The following is a 25,376-nucleotide window of genomic DNA, read 5'->3' as shown; positions in this document are numbered from 1 at the left end:
GTAAAGTAAAAGTTCAAGGTCTTGAACGAGAATAACAAATAGCAATCTTAATGCTTGTCATTGACTGTATCAGTTAATCAAAGAATCTGAAATATTGTCTTACCATTATTTTTTCACAAATAACGTAGCAAAGAAGAAAAAGCTTTTTTATATTTTTTATGATAAATCTTATAACATTACCAAACATTTAACTTCGAGTATTTTCTGTTATTAAATTTGAATATGTCACGTCCCGCGACCCGTAATAATTCTAAGTACCTGTCACCTTGATAAAACTTCAATTAACGACGAACCGGGAACGCGACACGTTTCGCGGCCCTGGCACAACGATTCTCTTTCCAGCGGCTACTTTCGTCTCTATTATAGTACCGCGGAAAGATCGCCGACATACAGACAATATCAACGATAAAACGCAAATGCCGACAAGCCGAAAGGGTCGGGAAACTTTAATAGGCCTAACGGACATCAATATGTTTCAGCACCGCAGCCAATGATAGTCAGTTAGCCACTGGAGAGTCAAGAGTCAAGAGTCGTTAAATCGAGAGTTGCCATTTCACACTACTGCATTAAGTTCAAGTTAAATAATCATCGTTTTCTGTTTAATCCACTGTAATAAGTCATTCTATCACATAATCTTCTATTCACATTCTAATACATTATCACATAGAATAGAAACTACTGAAAATCCTAATTTCTAACATTTCTGAATAAAGAATTTCTATAATACATCCACGCGTTTGCTCTCGCTATTCCCAGATAAAAACCTCATAAAACACATAATACCAAATTATTTAAGATGATTCTGTTATAAAATAAAATATTCTTTTTAGAAAAACAAATGTGTGGACTGTGTTAAGTAAATTTAAACAAAATTGTTATATATTTATATATATGTAAACTCCCTAGAGCTCAAGTGTGATAGGGACTTTCTCTGTCACGGGCAGCATAACTTTCTTTGTTTCACGGACAGCCATTTTGAGTGACATTCATTTCCCAAACGGATGGATGGAGAGCAACATCAGAGATAGACAAGATCACAGAAGAAAGAATAATTATTTAAAACATTGAAGATTGACGGAGAAAGATCGGTAGCTCAGGACGTTGAGAATTGATTCTCGATTTTCAGGTAGACATTGCACAGAACTTGTCATTTATTGTTTACTGTTATCGATTGGTATTAATTGTTGTTTAGTCCTGTACTTCATTTAAGTATTTTCACAATAAACTCGATTTTCAGACTTTAGAATCGCTCCGAGATTTACAACATTACATATATAATACAATAATATATATATAAATTATTCCACGAATTACGATTTGTTTCTTACTTTCTGGGCATAGTCGACGTGGCAAAATCATTTTCCTTGTTACGTAGACGCCGACGGCTGTCGAGCGTGACAGAACGATCCGAATATAAACGGTGTTCCGGTTCGCTTAAATATCCACTGCCACTTTCGTAACCATATCTCGTCCCTAGAAAAAATACGTTTACAATTTATTGAAATTGTAGGCACTGTGGGTGTTGAAATTGTCCGCAAGTATGAACATGTTAAAAATTCTACCGTTCATCCCTCACCAGCGATCATAGAAGAAAATTGAAAAAATATGCACTCGTATTTACAATATATTTTGCGCCAATGAAATTTTTACTGGTTCTTTAAAGCTTCTGTTACTGAATTGTAAATATATATATATATATATATGTGTGTATATATATATATATTACAATCAGTGGTTTTAATGGGTAAGTATTGCACTTTGTTAAATTACATTTAATAATAAATTTTTTATTGTTATTACGAAATTATAATTATACAATATGATTATACAAGTGTATAATTATAATTATATATTTATAATTAAGCAAATATGCTTATCTGTGAGGGTACATGCCTAAGTAATGTCTAAATATTATTATAATATGGTTAATTAACTCGATACAACATTCATTAGTACAACTTTTTTTTAAATCAAATAGTATCATTTCCTTTTAAATTTACTAGTTCAATTTTGAACTTTAAATCTACTAATAGAAGAATAATTTTGATGAATTTCAAATATATAGGATTCTACGCCTTTGAATCGATCGACGTGGCCATAAACACTAGTTTGAGAGCGTAATTCTATAAAATTATTATTTTAACGAATATTTTATATGTCTATGTATAGCGCGTTATATGTTCTGTTATTGAAAAATTTGTGAAACAAAGCAACAGCAATAATGAATATGTCTTGAGCTGGATTTTGGTACTAGCGAGTTAAATATTAGGTCGTCCCTTTCGTTATATAAGGAAATGATAGATGCATAACATTTTTTGTTTTATATATTTTATTGAATTATGTATGATCCATTTTGTAGTAACAAAACAAAACGAAAGGAGCTTTTCTGACAACCTGATACTTTTCTGTATAGTGACCAACATGTAAAAAAATATGATTTTATAAAAGAAACACAGTTCAACTCCATATGCTCTCCGCGTGTCTACCTAAAGAAGAACCAATATCATCAAATAATCTTCCTTCAGCACCACTCAACTTTTGTTTGAAAGGTCTTTTCGTAGCAATAGTTCACCTTTATTCGCTCACCTTTTATCACATGAAATATCACGTGATAAAGAATAATTATCTGTTTATTCATGAATATCACGCTATTTACTTCCTATCAGAAAAGCCTAATGAAAAAATGCCCTTGAAATTCAAAGCTATGGTGATCTTTACACATAATTTTTGTACACAGTGTGCTAATACAACTAGATACGATACGTAGGTATATGATATCATATCTATAAAAAAAATTTATTTTATTTTTAGTATATTCACTACAACACTTTTATCATATAAAATGACATATTTCTATCTTTGTTTCACACTGAAGAGTAAATGTTATCAAGAGATGAATAAAGTTAAATTAACAGAAAATTATTTCGCGAACCTATCGGTGTATTTTTCCTATATATACGCATAACCAACGGTCTCGCATCGTGAGGGGACCGGCAACCAATACTAACGCATACTCTGGCACGGATGCACAATTTCGAACAGAATTTGTTGTAGGTGGTACGACAGTTTTTCGCGAACATCTCGGAAACTAAGCGAAATCGCCAGTTATATGCATAGGAAAAAGTTGTTCAAACTATTGATTTCTACTACATATCCAAAAATCATCAAAATCGGTTAGGAGATAACACACCGATAGATTCGCCAACTATTTAGTCGTAGAGAAAATAAATTACGAAAATGTACAAAACTGATAGTATTCTTTACTATACATATATATGTGGAGAACAAATCAACCTATGTTGTTTATTTTATATGTTTGTTTATTTTTAAGAATGTAAATTTGTTAAGTTATTCTATCTATAATGTTTATTTCCTCAGTTGCGATACTATTTTTGCCAAGATATGGTATTACAAAAATCTTTAGAAGAAAAATTTTATAACTGCAAACTTTGGCAAAATCACCTTTGTTGTTCAATTATAATAAAAATATTTTAGTAATCGAGAGATACATTATAGTTAACGGAAAAGATAAGAAAAATCTTTTTTATTGCGTCATATATTTGTACCGATTTCTTATTGATTTTACCGTTTTGTATATATGTATATATAGGGTGTCCAAATTTGTGTAATTTAACGCGTAAAAGACAAGGAAAGACGCCAAGTGGTATTCTTACGTTTACGTTGCCTTTGGCTTTCATATACATGCATTAAATTGAACAAATTTAAAAAATTAAAGAATTTCCAGCTGGATCGATTAATATGTTAAATAAAAATTATATAATTCCATCTAGAGAAACACTGATGGCCTTCGTCTGACTTCTACGCCTCTGTTCATAACCGAGAAAATTAATCAACAAGATTCAAAATATTCCTGAAACATTTTTTTATATTATCAAAAACAAACGAGATATTCTAGTGATAAAATTATGTGGGACACCTCGTATTGTATTACATAAAATTAATAGAAACGACGATACACTGAATAAATTATACTGTACACTATTTGAAAATTATTAGGATGGATTTCTACGTCAAATGGTAAAAATTTTTTAATCACTTCAAGTAATAAAAACATATGTCAAATTGAAATTTTATATTCTCAGTATACATTCGGAGAAATCTTTTCAAAAATAATGAAATTTTATGTTGTAGCGAGTTAATTAATAGAGCATGTATCATGACTAACGTGAAAAAGTTCATTAACTATTTCAAAATAAGATTAAAATGATTGTACAAAGTGTTTAGAAAAAGGAATTCGGTGCTTAAAGGGCTTAGAGTGCTCACTGAGATGACTAAAAAATGTCTGATCAACAAAGAACCTAAAAGCAATCTTTTCGATGTAAAATCAATTTTTATTATTTATTAGCGCTCGATATCATGAGTGAGTCTCTTCACAGTACAAACAACATATAATTATTGAAGACGAAACACCGTTATTAACATACGAAATTTCTTCATGTTTGACTGAGTCCGCAAGAACGCTAATTCGCTTTCAACGATTATACATTCAATGTATTATGAAGAGATTTACTTATAATATCGAACGCTATCGAGTTCACATCAGAACGTTGATCAGACATTTTTTACTGTCTCTATGAGTATTATAAGTCCTTCAAGCATCGAACCTTTTCTTTCACATTTCGCATATTCATAGACATAAAATGCTTAAGAATTGTGATAACAAATACCTGGATTACAAGTATATTTCAATTATCCTGTTAGTAGAAGGGCAAGCAAGTATCACGCTATGTTTTAATGGTAATTACTTGGAATCAAATGCGTCTCACCGATCTTAATGACCTTCAAATGTGTTGTCAAGGTCGTAATTCTAAACAACTTTTCCCAATACATGTTATTGCCGCACCGTTGGGCTTTAATTTCCAACATATTCACAAAAAGCTTCAATGGAATTTAAGTTACGATTAATTTATTCTGAAGTAAGTAGCTGCATTCTCATGTAGTCCAACCTAAACTGAAATCACTGACGAGAGAGATAATCATTTTTAATATTGTATAAATAAAAAAATTAATGGGTTACAAATTGGATTAGCGTACTCTCGGGCCATCATCATGTGATCGGCTACGCTAGTGTGAAATAATTTTATGGAATGTGTTGCACCTTTTATAAACGACACAAAATTATTATGCACGAAATTAAAAATGGTCCAAATATGCATTTCGGTTACAAAACTCGTCGAAATAGTGGCCAGTAATTTTAAAATGGGTATTGATCTTGAATTATTTATATTGTAGAATTTTACAAAACAATGATATCTGTAGTAGAATTCCACGGAAGGAACCTGTTACGTGTCACGAGGCTTACCATAGGCCGCGTCCCTAACCGTCGCTGGTGGCACTACAGTGCCGCAGACAGATTGTCTTATAGGACCGGCGAAATATATACAATGTAGCGACAAGCGCATAGTTCTAGAAACGTCGATTCGCCTTCGGTCCGTTATTTCATCTACACAAAGAAGGTGGCATACGTTGTCATAGGCGCGAATGGTGGCGTGACAGGAGCGTAGTGGGGGTCGTCTCCCAGAGAAAACAAATAAAAGATCGAAGGGCAATCAGTACCATTTGAGGATTCAAACGTTATGCGTCGAGAGGTTCTGACAAATAAAACTAAAGTTGCTTAGTCTAACGAATACATCAAGAAATATAAAGTCGTATCAAATTAATTGTATAATCGTTAAATAATTTGTGACGTGTTCATTATATTATTTTAAATATTGTTAAATATACCAATTTATGTTAACTCTGTTAATTCAGCGTTAAACTCATTGAACTTCCTCTGTTATCTTAATCGAAACAAGGGAACGACTAATTCGCGTCGTCAATTATCCGAATCGTAGCGAGAATTTACGCCTCTCGCTGACGCGCTTTCCTCGCGATCGCGTCTCTCCGCGAACAGTCGTAATAGAACCATTTATTAACAAGACGAATCAAGGTAAGCGTTTAAAATTTGCAAAAGAATATGTAAATAAAGATAATGTTCTTTAGAAACAACGTTTTTTTCTGACTAAAGCAAATTAAACATATTTGCATGAGATGGGTGTCGTTATGTCTGAAGAAAACTCAATTGATTATCAAAAATAAGTACTAAAAGTATACGTCTTGCTGCAACGCGTAGCACGCCGCCTGGTTTTGGTTTTCAAGTTATAAATCAATTTATGTTTAATACTATTTAACAATTTACTTCATACACTTTTGTAAACAATTTCTCAGTGACAATAGGTATATGTATTATAATTTTGAGCAACTGAGGATCAGAATAAAGTGGAACATTCCATATATCAATCAATTCATCGAAAATTATTTCACGCTATTATCGCCGACCGCCCAATGGCGACCGGATAGGACTCCATCCCATTCCATAACTCATTCTCTTTTTTTCATTCGTACAATAGTAAAAATGATTACCTGTCTCAATAATGGGATTGGGCTGTATAAAAATGCCACCTATTTTATCGTGAAGTATTAGGTTGTCCGAAAAGTTTCCTTCGTTTTATAAGGAAATAACAGACGCACATTGTTTTTTGTTTTATATTAGTTTATTAAATTATGCACGAACATAACGATAGAAATAGAACGAAATGAATCATACCTAATTCAATAAAATAATATAAAACAGAAATTGTTGTTCATCTATCATCATCTTACAAAACGAAAGAAACTTTTCGGATAACCTAATATAATCGTAAGCTAAATTTAATTTAAGTTCTTTGCGAATATATCTTAGAAACTAAGGCTGAGCGACGGTTATTTGTATAAGTTGCTGAATGATCATCTTGACAACATATTTCGAAGGCATCGAAATCATCGAGAAGACTAGACTTCTAAATAATTAGCATATGGAATTCTATCAAATTTAAAATAATTGAAAAGCTAGTAAAGAAGCAAGTACACAACAAAACACAACGCCTTAAAACCGTAATTGAAGTCAAAAAAGGTTAATTATTAATATAAAATAAGTTGAATATAATTAATACGGTTTGAATATTTTATGACTCTGTTTCGACACACCCTTGCGATTAATGTCTCATAACTTTTACAAATACTGTCCGATTCGCTTCAAATTTTGTATACATATATGATTTTTATACTTCTGTTTTATTATATTTTGTAGTTGTAACATTACTTTCAGAACTTAAATCTAACATATATATTTTTATTGTCAAAGTTTTAATAGCAGGTGTCTGTATACTTTCGTAAGCCACACTTTATTGTACATTGTAGCAATAATGATTTTTCTGTACCACGCTATAAATTGTACGTACATAACAATGCAGCGTCGCGAACTCTTTTCAAATAAATAATATCTCTAAATGTGATAACGACGTTACTGTTATTAAACAATTTTCTATAATATAGAATTTATGTTAACAAAATTTATTTCATATTTTGCTCAAACTTGAGATGTTTTTTAACATTAAAAAAATACATATGCAACTTAGACTACAATGTCAGATAGAACGCTGCAAGGATAAAAATAATGCTAAAAGTAAACAAACAAATCTTTTATAATAGCATAAATTAATTTTCCTTATAAAATACCGCGTTGATTTTTAAAAAACACGATTCTTTCATATAATATAATGTTTCATGAGATATAGCTATCAAGGACTAAACATACTTCTAACATTAGTTTTGATTTTTAAATCAGTTATATAGAACCTTTTGTTGTAAATAAGTTCTATAAGAAAGTGAAATATTTATCTGGGTTACGATTCCTATATCCTATATTCCTATATGTCAGTTCTTATATTGCTTCTAAATTGTTTCTTTGTTAAACTTTACAGAATCTAGAATCGATTCTTATATCGATTTTACAATAATCAGTAAATTTTTCAGTCTTAGATTTTACATTTCATTAAAAATAGCGTGTATAACATACTTTTCATTATTTATATCCATTGTATAGCTATTCACTAACAATGAATTATTATGACATATGCAAACTTAACAGTCGAAAGTTGTATGTTACATAAAAAGTTGATTAAAGAGTCATATATGTTTTACAAATTTACACAGAAGTTTACAAGAAAACCTCGTCTACCAATGCTTTTACTTATTACTATATAATATACGTACGGAAACGATTAATAGTAGAAAAATTGGAAGGAAAATAATTGGTCATAGTCGTTAATCTGTAGGAGGAGGTTAAATAAAGACGGTAACTCACAACAAACGATTCTCATATGTATATTGATTTGATCAGTTACTATTTTCACTCATTGATAATTAGCATGGTTAAAGCACTAGGGTTATGCGGGTAATCGAAAATAATGGTCGGGTTCGCGCGGCATCCCGAAAGTTTGCCTGACACATAAATATGTTTGCGTACGCGTAATTTCTGAAGCTGATTTATGATTCTGAAACCGATATTGCATTCGAGATATGATTTTTCAGACTCATCTTCGATTTAAATGGATTGTTACTTCTGATTACACGATACATATGCGTTGAAAATGACAACGTGAGTTCGTGCTCGCCATCTATATGCTGATGCGCTAGTTACAATAAATAGTAACTAGAAGATAGTTCTAGGTACAATCGATAAGTTTACGAAGTTCTTTTGTTTTTATCCCTAGTTTATGTAAGAATGTGCAATAAAGGTTTTTTGGTTTAGAACGGTGTGATAGATTTATTCAAAGAATAAAATAATAGCTATTGTGATCCTACCTCTGAATAAAGAAATAGCAATAATATGAAACTTCTTTTAAACTTAATAATTTCTACCTGGAAAATCCTGCCCCGAATGCAATATCAGCTCCTGTAATTGAGCCATCATTGCACTTTATATGTCAAGCAAGTTTTCAGAATCCTGCTCTATCCGACTCCTTACGAAAGCCGGGAACTCGTAATTTCGGGTATCCGCACACTCCTATTTAACACCGAATGCTTATGTACAATGTACTCTGGCTCACGAAAGTACTCAAATACTTTTTAAAACAGAATAACTTTTTTAACATTGGACCAAATATAAATTCTTTTAAAAGGTTAGGAAGGTTACTTTACTTACTTTTTAGGGGGTTGATATGTAAACAAAGTTTCGAAAAAATTACAATTGGTCGGAATCGCGAAGAAAATAGTAAGATAGACCATTTTCTACTACTCTTTTTTATCTTCAAGACTGCAGTGAAAATTTAAAAAATACTTTTTGTAGATATATGTTAATTATACATGTTAGAAATTTCTCTAGATAACCTTGCACTTTGTAGGATAAAGTGAGAGATCCACCGAAAGTCAATCCAATCTATGTCACGCTAAATTGCCGGACTTGGGTCAGAGTTTGTATCTTTTTCAAAATGTCTAGCACACGGCATTTTAGACGCTAAGAAGACCAGTGAAGTTTCTTCCCCAAAAATCAATAAATTCGTAAGCTCAATATCTTAAAAACTAATTGGAATCGATCGTACACATGTAAGATTACTGAATTCGTCTTTAGAAGCGCCATCAAATGATCTGAAGAAAAATATGTAGTCCCATTTAGAAAATAAATTCGATCTTCATACCTCGAAAAATAATGATATAAAAAAATTTATTACGAGGCAAAGAATTTTCCAGAATTACCACGGAACAATATACATAATAATTAATATCATAATGACGAACAAATTTTCTATCGTAATACTACACACATGTTTGGATGTTAATATTTAACAGAAACGCTTTCGCGTTTAAATTTCTTTAACGATTTTATTTATTGTTAGAAAAACATATAAAATACAAATAAAATAGTTTTTCCGCGAAAGCACGCCGCCGATTTTACAATTTACAGCTTATCGGAAGCGGTGCTCTTTATTTCGCAAGGCTAGGCGAAGACTGGTTTCTTGTCGAAAAAAGGCCTTTGACAAGGGCACGAAGAACTTCTCGAGGACCTGCTGCAAATTTATAACGCGCACGGCACGCCCGAGTCATCAAGTCCGCCGCTCATGACCGCTCATTGTAGCAGAAACAACAATGTCTGCAGTTTTTCAGCAGATAAGTCATAGGTTAGGTTAGGATTAATAAATTATTCATTATTTAAGATTGAAATTTGCTATCAATTATTTATTATTAGCATATTTATTAAATCTTCTTTTTTAATTAGGGTGTTTGATTAAATGAGCATAAAGATGTTTTCCAATGATTAAAAAATAGTCTCAAAAGTAAAAAAATTTTGTGGAAATGTTGACAAACATAAAAGAAAGAAACATTAAATTGTGGGTTCCCGGTAGATATTAACAACCAAATACGTGTACTTTTTCATCATTATGATACTAAGTGCTTAATATTAATTGTGTATTTCTGGTTTATCCTTTATCTGTTATTTATCATTCGAATAAACTTGGATTGCTAATCGCAAGGAGCATATAAGCAACTGACGAGCAGAAACAGTACTATGACGATCAATCGATAGTAGCATGGATTAGGAGTGGGAAGAGAAAAAGACCCCCTTTTGTGAGATCTCCGAAAAATTGCTCAAGAGGCAATCCCAAGATAGTTCGAGCTAGATGGGCCTTCGAGGCATTTGAACTTGGTTTCAGTGCAAACGGTACCATATATTTGTATAGAATCCATTTTTAAGTGGCTGGGCCAATTGGATTGATTTAGCTTGCCGGAAAAGCTCTAAGTGCCAGGCAGTCCCTCACAATCTACTTGTCAGAAGTCACCACCGCTTTCCCTACTTCGTAGCCAGATTCCTTGAACAAAGTCTTTGTTCTTTGCCAATGCAACATTATGCCGCTTGCCATCACTGAACTATCTCACGCATAGATAGCGCGCGCAGCTCAGTAACTTCGAGTTGTCGACTTTTTCAAACGTTCACTCAAGCGCCTTGGCGAGGTCCTTAAACCGGATGTATACTATTCCTCCAAAATGAAACAGTGTAAATTTGGCTTTACTGAAACTTGACCATAAGTTAAAAAACCCGGTCTTAAATTAACGTAAGACCAAATATTGACGAGCTATTTGATATTACATATATCGCCTCGAAAATACATTGCCACTAATATACGCATGCTAAAAATTTTATTGAAATAGGTTAACTTTGCTATGCACAAGCGATGGAAAATGGTGAAAATCGTAGTTTTTCACGACTGCCCGCCTATTACTGCAATAAATTTAAAAATATCGGTCCATACCACTCGTTTCTGCATCACCCGATTTCGATGAAATTTCAGCACATACAGGGGCTACAGGTCTAAGAAGATTTAAGGGGTGATTCTTGAAACTAGAATAATATAAATACCAAAAATTTTAAAAATGCGATTTTAGCTTTGTTTTTAGTTGTTGATTCTTAAAAGTCAGTGGAGATATCCCTGTGCGCGAACAAACCTTCTTACATGAACGAAAGTAGGTCAAGTCTGAGCAGCTGGAACAGGGATCCCCAAATCGAACGATACATGGCCAGTAGCTTACCTCGTACAGGTAGAGAAGAAGATTATGACATTCGAAGACGTAAACTCTCCTGCGCGACGTTTCGTATGAAAAATATTTAAAATATTTAAAATATTTAAATATTTAAAAAATTTATTAAAATCTATAACAGATCTAAAATAAAGTCTATAATATCGAAAACCGTTTCATGGAATTTCCGAGGAAGGAGGATTACTGTTTCCTCTAATCCTTTGCCTCTATAAATAATTAATAAATAAATAATAATTATAATTATAAATAATAAATTAATAATTAATAAATAATAACAATGTTTATACAAATTTCACACACGCACTGCGATCGTCCTGTCCGCGGGTGTCCACAGAAAAATCACATATGCATCAAATATTTTTGAGGTGCTACTAAATGTGATCGAACACCGTCTTGCACGAACCAAACACACTTTTCACATAAATTACTGATAATGATTACTGATCATGATCATGTGCAATGGCGCATTATAATATTCACATCACTCTCTACGACTTTTACGAAGTAAGCTGCTGCCCATTTATCGTTCGACGTGAGGGCTCCTGTGTACGCCGTTGCTTAGGCTAACCTAGTTTCGTTCGCGTAAAGTTTGCTCGCGCACAGGGATATTTCGACTAATTTTTAATTTTCAATAACTAAAAAACAAAGCCGAAAATGCATTTTTTTCATTCTTGACGTCTATCTTATTTTAGTCTCAAGAAAAACCACCTTAAATTTTTGTATATCTGTAGCCGAACATCCTGTATGTAACTGACATAAATCTACAGAACATATTTGGGTAATTACATAGTGAAACTGTAGAACCGTTACGTTCTCTCCGGTTTCAATGACTTTTTAATACATGTCTGAGACATTCATAAAAAACAATCGGTATCAGAACAGTGGATTCTGTATTGGTTACCAGCGGTTGGATAGAATGACCTAGCAAACCCTAACGCTTATGGTAAGAAGTAGCAAAACTGAACACATAGTCGGAGTATTTACCCATTGTTTGTGTTGAGGTTATTAGATAGATAAATTGTTAAGTAGAAAATATATTTTAATACAGAAGTGTAAGTACAAGTAGGAATATAATTTGAGCTGGTCACGCTAGCAGTGTTACCCTATAACCGAAAGCCCCAAAGCCATCATCGCCTGTCTGCTGTCTATGGTCTGCCTTCGTCCCAGTCTATAGTCTATACGCTGTCGATGGCTTCAGTTTTTTTTTTATTTTTTTTATTTAATACTTTACATTCACAATTTGTCCAATTTGGACATTTGGTAGAATTTTTTAGCTGTTTGATTATCATGTGGGTGGCTACCTCCAGCGGGGTACCATCTTCCTGTTTGTTAGGTTATATCCTTTGTGACTAGCTTCAGTGCTTGAGAAAAGTTTTCTTAGAAGTGGTGACTACTTCAACACTTTGCATGTAGAATACGAAAATGTAGCAAAATATTTAGTGTTTTATATACCTAAAAAATTTTATCGTTCATGCTATAATGATTCTTTCGGTAAATAAAAATTGTTTTCGTGAAATCAGTTTTGCACCGCAAAGTAATTTTAAATGAAGGATAGTAGTTGTTTGTAAAATTAATATTTAGTAACCTCTTGAACACATTTTAACATGCTTGATGTAATATTTTCGCAATACTCCTGCGTGATGAAATACAATTGTCCCTGCCCTTGTTGCCATAAATCATTAAGGTTAATAGGGGAGCTTTCTATCCATTTGCCAACTACATCTTTGTATATGCTCAGACATTTTCTATAGGGTTTATTTCTGAGCTTTGAGCAGGTCGTCCTATGGTTTGGAAGGGCTGAACCTGTAGCCAATTTTTCACATTCTTAATATTATAGGTTGTCTCAAAAGTTTCTTTCGTTTTATAAGGAGATAATAATGATGCTAACATTTTTTGTTTTATATTATTTTATTGAATTATGTATGATCCATTTTGTTATATTACTACAAAATGGGACAGCCTGATACAATACTTGGGGTCATTGTCGTGTTGAAATATGACGTCACTCTCTGATACCGACATATTTTCAACTGTTTCCAGTAAGTTTTCTTGTAAAATGTCTTTATAAATGTATTGGTTCATCATTCCCTCGATTCGATGTAACGGACCTACTGTAATGCATCTCCATATCATAATCAAACCAACGTCAAATTGAATTGTTTGCTTAACATGACGTGGCAATAGACCAGTTTCACTTCTTCTCTTTCAGCACCACAAACGTCCATCCGATGAAAATCGACTAAGTTTAGATTTCTCAGACCAAATCACTTTTTTCCACTGTTTAATAATCCAAATGTTATATTTTTGTGCGAAACGTAGGCAGGTCTTGATATTGTTCTTTGAAAAAAACAGGCTTCTTTTTCTTTTCGATTACCATAAAATGAAATTCTTTTAATGCTCTTCGAGCGGTTTGTTTACTAATTTTATTTCACATATCTAGTAATTTTCTAATAATTTTGCAGTTATTGATGCGATTGTTGCAACTTCGGAGGTGATGTATCTTAATCCTCTTTTCTAATTAGAAGATAACAATTTCGGATGACCTCAAAAAGATGTAGGGACATCACTACAATATCGTTTCGATAAAAAAACATTTCGCAAGCAACTTGCTTGTTGACAAACAATTTTTTAGTTGAAAGATAATACTATTCATCACGCTTCGCGATAATGACTTCATTATGAAATATTAAAGATGCTTTGATATGTTTTATTGTAGACTACAACAGAATTACTAATACAATTCTGATCCCGGGCATTAACACGTTGACTGCCATGGGGGTCACCGGTGACCGGCGACGCAGCAAATATTAAAAGTACATAGCACGATTGTTTGAGAAAAGGACAATCGTAATAATTGTCTACAACGCCGTGGGGGTTACCACGAAAAATGCTTCAAGCATGATTTTATAACTCATTTTATTCGCTGCGAATAATATTTCAACATAATATGCATCGCATAATGAAAAGTTCACGTCGGCGCCTTGGGCAAACCATGGAAAATTCATCTGGCAGTCAACGTGTTAACATTAGTTGCTAACAAAGTTTATGTTTACACTAGTTGATTCCGACAGCTCTCTTTGCGGTACAAAACTGATTTCACGAAAACAATTTTTATTTACCAAAACAATGATGACAACACGTACGGTAAAATTTTTTAGGAAGACAAAACATCCTATATAATACTATATATTTTGTTTTTCTTGTGTTCTATATACAGACATTGAATAAAATACCATTTATATTAAAATCCTGAATGTGTGTTCAGCTTTGCTCCTTACTATATCTTCTGTTTATGTATGCGCACAAGGGTGAAACGAGCTTAAGTAAAGCTGCGTGCACAACTGCATACGCGAAACTGTAAGAAATGCCTGTTATAATTAAAATAGAAATGAATATTATCAATTTATTGAGTCTGAGGTTGCCTTGGCCTTTTTAAACTAATCGGCAACAATAATATGCGAATAAACAATTGATATTATTTTACGAAATAGAGTAATTTTTATTATTTTACGCAAAAGTTGCCGGTCGTTTTGCACTCATTTGATTAAAAAATTAACCCATACTCAAACGTAATAAATATATTAATAATATTGTAGTATCATGGATGAGGGGTCTGGGGGGTGTCATGAGAATTATAAACGAGCGGTTGCTCAGCATGTATGTACTGAGGTTAGGACAAAAGACAAGGGGTTGCTAGGGGACAAAGAACGAATTAATAACAGTACGAGTTGAGATGTCAAAGAGTGCGGATTGCGTTGATGAGAGTCGTTGATTAATTACTTAGTTGTGTTGATTATACTGTGTTTACTGCGATTAGTTCATGTTTAACGAATATTATTCTCTGTTCAATTAACACCTGTTCAATATACTTATCATTAATAAGCTAACTATAGTAGTTACGATAATACAATATTAATTTTTAATTCAAATGTAACAGATATTTCTTACAGTTTCACAGGTGCAGTTGTGCGTGCAGCATTACCCTGTTCGTGCTTTCATCCGAAGGATTATTTATTAAAAATTATTTATTAAAATAATTTATTATTTAAATAATTCAAGACAATAAATAAATTCTTACTGAATAAGTTGTCCATATTCTCGAATAGCTATGGTAATTTATTGGTGTTGCATTATATATGTCGGAGACGTAGAGACATCGGACCTTTCTTTTGGAATTTTGGGAAGATCCCCAATACTTTGGTCCAAACTATTTATTATAGCTGTACTTAAATAACAGAACTTAGAAGTAGTTGTGATAGGATCTGATTATGTTTGCCCGAGATTTGTGACAGTGGACTTGGGTTCGAGGTGACACAACTGGTCGCCGAACGTAGCCACGGTCACGGGATGAACACTTTTACCTAACAGAAAAAGTGCCAATATTGAGGGACACACGCTGTATTAACAAACAAGCCCCGGGCAGGAGCAATGTCGGCTCTACGCAGGCCTAGTAACGGCGCCTGGAATTTTGTTGATATGCCCGGTCAATATGCAATTGACAAATGTGATCGTATCAGTCTTTTATTCTTGTGATCACCTTGGAGAGTTTACACAGGTCGTCTTGTCTGTCAGAAAGAAACCGAGCGACACAGCTAACGTCACTTTGTGTCTCAAAATATATTCTATTGAACAAAGAGTTTTCCCCGTTGACCGTGGATTCGTTATTGAACCTAAGAACATTGTCTTTAACGTCTAGAGTGTCTAATCACCACATATAATTGTCAAACTCAGTTTAATCAACATTGGTACATATAATTGTAAATCTCCATTGAACAACAACGATGGCTTGTCCTAATGAAGATACGTTACACGTCCCTGAGTCTAACGTCAACCCGACATATATATGGTATTCCATTATAAATTGAATTGCCCTGCTCTATCTATCTGTGTTTACAGGTTGAGACGTGAAGATCTGTTTCATTATTAACCGTATTGGCATACATTATTAGACATGAAGTTATATAAATTCTTGGATATCTGCAACAATTACGGAAAGTTGATAGGTTTTTGATTATCCAAAATGTGTTTCATGGCATGATGAACTTGCACTAAATGCAACAAATGAATGATGAAGTTCGATCGCGAAAAGTTATTGTTTAGATATTATGATAATTGTTGAGATATGTATAATTTTCTGTGCTGGACTGGGTTAAACGTGCAGTAAGAATACTTGTATGCGAGTATTAGTGTGTGGGAGTATGTGTGTGCGCAGCGTCTCAAAAACAGATGGCAGTAAACTGTCCAGTCGTTAGAAGCATCTGGAAGGGTCGTCGGTTAACAGTCGGGTAAAGAAGAAAGTGCTGAGACGCGTGCAGATATGTATCGATAAATATAATAGAGATCGTCCATTAAATAAATGTATAACTATCCAAACATTAATTAAAAGTGTAAATTTTGTGTTCCCATAACATTATTTCGGCTTCAAAGATCCAAAATTCTCAACAATACTTATTGTATCAAAGGTCGAAATAGAAAACGTATGAAGACATCTAGAAATTATTGCTTACGAAAATAACGTTTCACAATATACATCTTTGTGTATAAACTGCTTGCCGCTTCATTGCGTATCAGTATAATACTGGGACTCCCTCAGTAAGCACTTCCTTGCAAATACCTGTCGTTGTCGGACCAGCTTTTGCCGAGATATATGTATCTTGTAGGTCGAGAAACATTCTACGTAAATAGGAAGTGAAAACAAAATTAAACGAAACTGAAGTAAAAGTGGGGGGAAAAAATTTAACGAAGATCGTCTTGTGACTGAGCAATGAATTTTTGGCACAATTCGACGCATAAACAAGGAGGTGTTTATTACATTAGTTTCCGATCGGAGTTTCACCACTTTAGTCACCGTCATTAAAGAATAAAGCAAACCAGGTATGCCAGTTATATCTGACTGTTGGAAATCGTATAAATACTTAAACGAGGAAGGATACAAACATCTAGCGATAAGCCATAGAATGAACTTTGTTGGTTCGGATAACGGTGCTCATACATAAAACATAGAACGTATTTGGCGGCGAAAAACGGCAACTAATATTTCCTGTTACAGAACTTGAAATTAATTCCGATTAATTCCAATTTAATTTTAATGTAACCAAGACTCAAAAAAGCTACATATCGTTAAATATACATATGTATAGTAATAAAAATATTTTTGTGCATATCTCGAAAACTAAAGTCGAGCGACTGTAACATGTAGAGGAAACAATTGTTCAGAATGATGACCCTGACAACATGCTTCAAGGTCATTGGGATCGACGAGATTTTCCATAGTTTTACATACATAAAAAATTCGAAAAAAGACCAATTTTAGAAAAGTTATTCTGTTTCAAGGAATGTTCGAAGATCTTCGTGAGCCAACGTATGTATCGTGTTACGTAAGTTATCGATACGTTTAATACACACTGTGTGGACGCTGTATATACACGTCGAACGCAGTTAACTGGTTAAGAAGAGCGAAATCTCGACCGAACAAGAAGGCCATTATCATGATTGTGTTAATTCTCTAAACTATTTCATTTATTAGTATTCGTTTATATCGTAATATGTTGAATTCGTTGGAGCGTGTATTCACCTCTTCTTTGTTTGTAATGAACGGTTATGTAGTCATCTGAAAATGAGATTAGATATTAATCTCAGCTCCTTGTGATTTTCTGATAGTTTGCTTGTTTTAAGAATTGGAATTCTTATTCGAATAATACTTTAATACTTTTTAATCTATTCTAATTTATAATGATTCGTTATTTAAGCAAAGATTTGAAGACATGTGTTTCGATATTAATATTGGAATTAAAAAGTTTGTTTTTTTTTTTAGAAGTGACGGCATTTTTTTAGTTAGAATTAAATTGTAGTAGATTCACATGAAAAATGCTTTCACGGAAAAACTGTACAACTGCAAGAAGCCGCTGAATTTAATTCGTGATAATACGAAATGTTATTCGAAAAATCGCAATGTCAATCAAACGAAATTAATTTAAAAAGAAAGTAGACAATTATTTGGAAGAATGATAACGAGATAGAGGTAATTTATGTTAAACATTACTAATAGATCACTATTTCATAACATTATTATGCGTATATTATTCGTTAGACTAGTTAAAATTAAAAAGAAAAAAAGAGTAGGAAAATACTGCCGAGCATTTTCGTAATATTAATCGCTATTACAACTTTCAATTGTTTCGTATAAGCATTGAAGCTGCGCAGTACATATTTGCCACACAAACTCACCGCTTCTGTCTGCACGATGCAACGAGTCGTACATTTTCTTATACCATTTTGTTTGATTATTCTCCTTGACTTCCTAAAATTTTAGTTTTTCAATCAAATGATGCAAACATGAAGAAAATTCATTAATTCTAAAATAAAAGTCAATGAGGTTTCTTATTCATAACGGCAGGATGTTAAAAAATGTTAAATATCATAGCTAAACGCATTAGTTTTAAAATGGCATAGTAAATAATTCTCGCGGTTCAATATTATATGTACATATGTATTTTAATTGAATCATTTTTGCGTCATTGAATCACTTAAATAATTTTTTGTCACATACAGCATTTCACTGAGAAAAAAGCAAAACTATCGTAATGACATATCTTCAGTAATTTTGGTACTAGTATTTACCAACTACTTCTGTTCTTAACCTTGTGTATGATAAGAAATTTATTTTTGGAATTTAAAATTGTGTAATTCATTTTGCAGATATAAAATGTGTCTCAACAATTTTGAGTACTTTAAAGGTTTGCCCTTTCAAAGATATGGAAAAATTTTATTTACAAAATTTTTATGACGTAAAGGAAGATATAATACATGCCAATAATAATTGCTACTTCATTAAATGAAAGATTTCCAAAATTTTGAACGTCATTTTCATCTAAGAAATAAATTAGTTAATAATTTATACATAATAAATTATATTCCTTGAATTAATAAAGAATAATATATTCCTTTGTAAATAAAGATTTTCCATGCATCTAGAACTAACGAAGGTATTCAAAGTAATCAAAATTTATTGGGACACCCTACATATATGTACACAAATCCTGATATTTATTTAATCCCACACTGTGATGTAAAGATTTTAGTATTTATAAATACGGTGCGGTTCATAGAATAAAATTAAATTTTATGAAAGTAAGTAATAATGTAGAAAAAATTACTTGTAGTTAATTAACTTAACTATACAGCAGACATTCATATGAATGTGACAGTTACAAATATTGTACATGATCCTCTATAACACTATGTGACATGTAAATAAAATATCTTAACGTTTAAATTTTATTTTTATTATATTAATATATGTATATTTTACTATTATTAATCGATATTTTATTTATTAATTATATTTAAATTTTATTTTAATTATTTATCACTGGGCTGCAGATGTAAACATTTACAGAATACATATTACTATAAAAAAATATATAAAGGTAGAGTATTTATCATAATATTTAAGTAAATGAAACAAATTTCTGTATTCAATTTAAAATTGCATAAACATTCGTAGTATATTTATCGCTAAATATAAATTTATATTAGTTTAAAATTATACAGAAACAAATGATCTTGTAATGGCAGTTCAAATTAAAGTAGAAAGTCACGAACAATTTGTAATTTCCTTCTGTCATAAACAAAAAGAAATCTAGTTATAGAGGGTTGATATATGGAAACCAAGTTATTAAGAATTATTTGAGCTAAAATTTAATATTGCAATAAAAGAATCATATTTTAAATTTAGTTATTTTTAACTAACCTAAGATATACAGTAAAAAGTCTGTCAGTAATACAGTAAGGGATTAATAATATGTTTAAAGAAATCTTAATACATTAATGAACCTAAATTCTAAAACTTTTCACTAACTCTTAACCAGAGACAGATGCAGAGACCTACCGATCTTAAAACGAGAGGAATACCCTCCTTAGATGTTGGGCCAATACCATTGAATTTTCGAGGACCCAAATCGGCCATCTTCTTTGGCGGTTCATTTTCTGTTTCTGGCTCGCTCTCGTACTCTTTCTTCACGTTGTAAACTGAGCGAACATCAGCTTAATTTCATAATGCGGTAACCGGGAAAGACTCGTTTCACACGAATTTTATCGAGAATGTAAAGAATGATTTATCACACCACGCGTAACGTCAACATTCACGGGAATTCTTCACACAACACAGAATGAAAGTAAATTGCACTTTAAAAAGTAATTCACGGGTGAAACCACGAAACAGAGTTTATAGGTACGGTTAAGCTCAAATTACGTGCTCGATACACGTCATCAAATATATGTTCGACGGTTACGAATCTATGAAAAATGTACTCACTGATCTCGCCTGGACTAATTATCGGCTTATCGTCGCTCGGGGGTCGTTTTATCGTTTCGGTCTCCTCCAGATAGGCCGCTCCTTTCGGTAATTGTCCCTCTAAAATTGCATAAAATAATAATTATTTTCGTATAAAAATTAGTAAGTAACGTTACAGAAATAAAATAACTTTCTTAAGCGAAAGCCAATTATATAAAAAGGAAATAATGTTAATAATATATAAGTTAATATGCGAATAGAAACGAAAGATTATTGTGGGATACAAGTTCGATATTGCGTTTCAAAATTATAGAGGTAATATTTCGCTTAGAACAGATAATTTGTTTGAAAATATTTATTATATGTAATATACAGGGTGATAAAAAAAGGTTCCCATACTTAAAGGTCTTACAGTACCTAGGAATAAAAAATGTCTAAACGATGTAAGTCCTAAAAGCAATGCTCTCGGTATAAAATCAATTTTTATTATTTACTAGTGTTCCGTATCACAATTGATTCTCTTCGCGACACACTTAATTTACACAAAAATCCATAGATGGAGTTGTAATACAGATCTTCATAATTGATATTCGATATATCTTCCTTCTATTGTTACATACATCTATGGATCATACATCGACGTACAGTTTCAAATATCCTTTCCTTGCCATGTATTCTATAACACGCATTTTCTATTCGTTATCGTAAGTCCAACATATTATTTATCGGTTACGAGTAGGCAAAAGTCTTTAAAGCATTCCCACATAAAGAATCCAGAGGATTTAAGTCAGATGATCGAGACCATTCTGCCGGATTTCCTTGTCTTATCTACCTTTTTCCAAGGGTTTGATTTGGACTTCAACTTTATTAACAGGCTCTGATTAAAAAATTCAAGGAGAATCTTTCTTGATGCCCTGATTCAATAGTTGCGTAAGGATTTTCATCTGACCATCCATAGCTATTATGAGAATTTGTAACCCCATTCCTGCTACCAAATTCAGCCACGTCAGTAAAAAGTGCAATATAAAGGGTAGAGTTCGGTGAATCGATAGTTAACTGATACCCACAGCCACTGAAGGCTTTCGAGTTCTTAGATTCTGTTCTACCACCCTCAAAACACGTTCTTCCGTGTCAGTGATAGAAACAGAAACAGAACGCAGCCACCCAACGTTAGTATGACATGACGCAAAATAATCAAATTTACATACACGTTGTGAAAGCTTTTGTATATGGTTAGGAGATGGAATGTGGCTGTTGACATTTTTCTGCATACGAGTTACGGGCTGCATGTGTTCCCATTGGCAAGGTCACGTACAAAGTACATATTTGTCATTTCTACAGTAGAAAAATAATGGACATTATTGACAATATGAGAATAATGAGTACCGAACTGGATGAATACTAAAGATTTTTTGTTGATATTAGTAATAACCTTGTGTTTACAACATTGTACTTGTAATGAACACTTCTAATTCCTCTGTGTCAGAAGCGAAATATGATCAGGATATGGAACGCTAATAAATGATAAAAGTTGATTTTACATTGAAAGGATTGCTTTTAGGATTTTCGAATAGAATTTCATTGATTAGACATTTTTTACTGCTCTCAGTGAGCACTATGAACGTTTCAAATATTAAACTTATCATTCTGTATATAATTCACTTGATTATTACGTGCATCAGTTTCATAGTGTACCTATGAATTTTGTGAGTTGTGTGAGTTTCATGTACAAAATATAGAATATAAATATAATACATTTATATAATATTAAGTAATTATATTTAATATTATATGTATAATATACAATTGAATATATATATATAATTAAAATAGATAACTATATATACAGAGTCATGTACCTTACTTGGACCCCGCGAAACAAGCGCAGAACCCGGAAAATATTATAATTAAGATATTGATGCATTTTACATGTCGCTCATACTCTAACGACTTTATTAATACACCCGCTTTCATTTTTCCAGAATATGTATATTTTAAATTTATCCCATTCCCCATTTCACCCTTTAGAAAATAGTCCTTAAATTTGATGTCTTTGTTCGATTCGTTACATTTTCCTTCATAACTCGGTCAATTGTAGCATTGCTATCCGTTTTTAATCATACTAATCTATACTTGTTTTTTAAACCTATATTGTCTATTAAACTTACAATCCATTTAACCTCCTAACTATCACATATTGCTATGAGTTGTATTTCACACCTTGAAAAAACCACTAGGTTCTGTTTCTTGCTCTTTCCACTCACTAAACTGGTTGCTATTTTTATTGAGTACCCATTTTGCATCTGTGCTCGTGTTTATGCTATACTCTACTCTTTTGTGGTGAAATCTATGATCTTTGGTACCTGTACCTTTTCAAGGTCTTCAAATGGATAGATTTAGGGTTTTAGCTTTATTGAAATAACTGGCTTATACAGAACGATATGTTAGGCCCTGAGCCTACAAACAGATTCCCAAGCATTTCCTAGTACAATCTGCGTATCTACCCTTGTGGGATTATAGTGAATGTCTAAATTTTGTTGTGAATCTGTCGGTGTCTTTACCAGATTGCACTAATTTGGATCAAGAATCTTATCTAACCTGTCTCAGACAAACTTAATCCTAATTCATTCTCCTCGATCTTAATGTTTAAGAAATTAATATTTTGGTTCTGAAGTAACTCTATTTACTTATTAATTTCTCTTATTGTCATAAGACGTCATATATTATAAATAGTTCTAATTTCCTTGACTATACTTAACATGCATATGTGCATGCACACACAACATATGCATATAGTAATAATATACTATTTCTATCCTAAATTTTATAAACACATGGGTCTTCCTCTAATCTTGGCATTCCTAAATCATTCGTTCCTAAGAACATTATTTATGTTTTGATTCCATTGATATATTGGCTGGGGTAGTCCATATATACTTCTATTCAACTACAGGCTTTATCTCGAGCCTTTATAAATCCTGGGAGTTATTCCACATTATAACATAAACTTCTTCATTTACCATATTATGTAAATATGTGCATTTTACATCAAACTGCTTTATTTTTAAATTATATATAATGGCTAATGCTGATATAGCCTTAACAGTTTACAGTTTTATTACCAGTGCAAAGGATATTTCACAATGTACTCTTAACTTTAGCTGACAACCAACGCCTACCGATCTAGTTTTATACAGTACTACTTTGTTGAGGACATGGAATTTGACATGGAATATCTATTTGTTCTTTATAACTCTCATGTGAGTTTTTCTCGGTACAAAATTCTACACGTTATGCTGCTCCATGGACATTATTTATTCATTCCTCGCCTTCTTCCAGTTTTCTGTTTCTCCTGAAGTTATTGCCACATCTTTATTGTTAGAAATCAATATGTTACATAACATCACATTATTTGCCTGTTCCATTTCCCTATTCCTCACTCTTGTCTTCCTTCCTTTGTTTGAAACTTATTCTATGTTCTAAATCTGGTGGGTTTTCCTTTATATGTTATCTCATGTGATTCCTGTTTTATACATTATCATCACACAGACTATCACTAACTTCTTACTGTTGATTCTCTACGTCCTCTTCCATGTCTTCAATCAACGGTGTTATCTGTTTTTCATCTTCACAGTATTCTTTTGTCCTTCCTTCAACATATCTTGTTTTTCCCAAGTCACTTTCATATCCACCTTCCTGTAACAGCTTAGAGCCACTGACTTCTTTATTAAACTTTACCGCCCTCACTACCTGTATTTTCTTACTTTTCAGATCATATATTTTGTAAGTTGTTCTTTACATATCCTTACAGATATTCTCTTTGCTCTTCTATCTAACTTATTTCTTGCCTCTTTGGATACATAATAGTATGCGACACTCCTAAATATCTTCAAATACAAAACAGTCGGCTTCTTACCTACTTACTCTTCTAGTGGCGTTGCCCTTTTGTTTACACCAGTTAGGGTTATATTTCTAGTACATGCTATAGTCACGACTACTTCCGCTCAAAAATCTCCTAAGAGATGCGTGTCTATCAGTATCGCTCGCATTTTGTGTTCCAAAATTTTTCATCACTTGTATTCCAAAAGTGTTTACACTTCCTCTACTAGTCAAATCCCTTGAACTAAAACTAAATCCCTTGAAACAAATGAAAAGGCTAGAACAAAATGTATTATAAGAGAATTGTAATAAAACCATTAATTAGTAATTATATTAGATTGTCCGGAAAGTTCTTTTCGTTTTTTTAGTAGCAGGTAAGTATAAAATATGTTTCCTTCTGTGTACTTTTCTTAAATAATGTATGATCCTTTCTCTTCTACCATCTTTTGCCGTCTCTCCGGAAGCCTCATAATGCCATTTTTCACTGAGAGGACAGTTATCTCGACTCGACCAAGATCGCTTGCGCGCGGTGTTGTCGTAGAGAATCCAACTTTCACCCCCAGTAATAAACTTTTTTAAAAATAACTCTCTTTTGTTGCGTTGAATTAGCAAATCGCATGTCGAGATTCGATTCAGGAGATTGCTCTGCGTCAGTTGATGGGGGACCTACACTTCGCTTTGTTAAATGCTCATGAATCGTTGTTCGCGGAATGTTTAAAGCATCTGCTATATCACGAGCACTAGACCTTGGATTTTCATCGAGGTAGACCTTGACAAGATCAGTATC

The 25,376-nt window shown here is 32.6% G+C and overlaps 1 protein-coding gene across 1 annotated transcript in view; it reads right to left on the bottom strand.

Moving 5' to 3' along the window:
* LOC122577337 overlaps positions 1–25,376 on the bottom strand; it is a 345,413-nt gene that overhangs the window by 98,388 nt on the left and 221,649 nt on the right. Inside the window, exons 11-15 of the mRNA XM_043748626.1 lie at positions 20,732–20,830; positions 20,306–20,445; positions 18,643–18,715; positions 17,990–18,025; positions 1,329–1,473 (exon numbers count right to left, since the gene is read on the bottom strand). Coding sequence (XP_043604561.1) covers positions 1,329–1,473; positions 17,990–18,025; positions 18,643–18,715; positions 20,306–20,445; positions 20,732–20,830 — 493 coding nt within the window. The remainder of the gene's footprint in view (positions 1–1,328; positions 1,474–17,989; positions 18,026–18,642; positions 18,716–20,305; positions 20,446–20,731; positions 20,831–25,376) is intronic.

This window comes from Bombus pyrosoma, linkage group LG18 (assembly GCF_014825855.1).
Source record: "Bombus pyrosoma isolate SC7728 linkage group LG18, ASM1482585v1, whole genome shotgun sequence".
NCBI lineage: Eukaryota > Metazoa > Arthropoda > Insecta > Hymenoptera > Apidae > Bombus > Bombus pyrosoma.
This window is presented reverse-complemented; position numbering and strand designations above follow the sequence as displayed.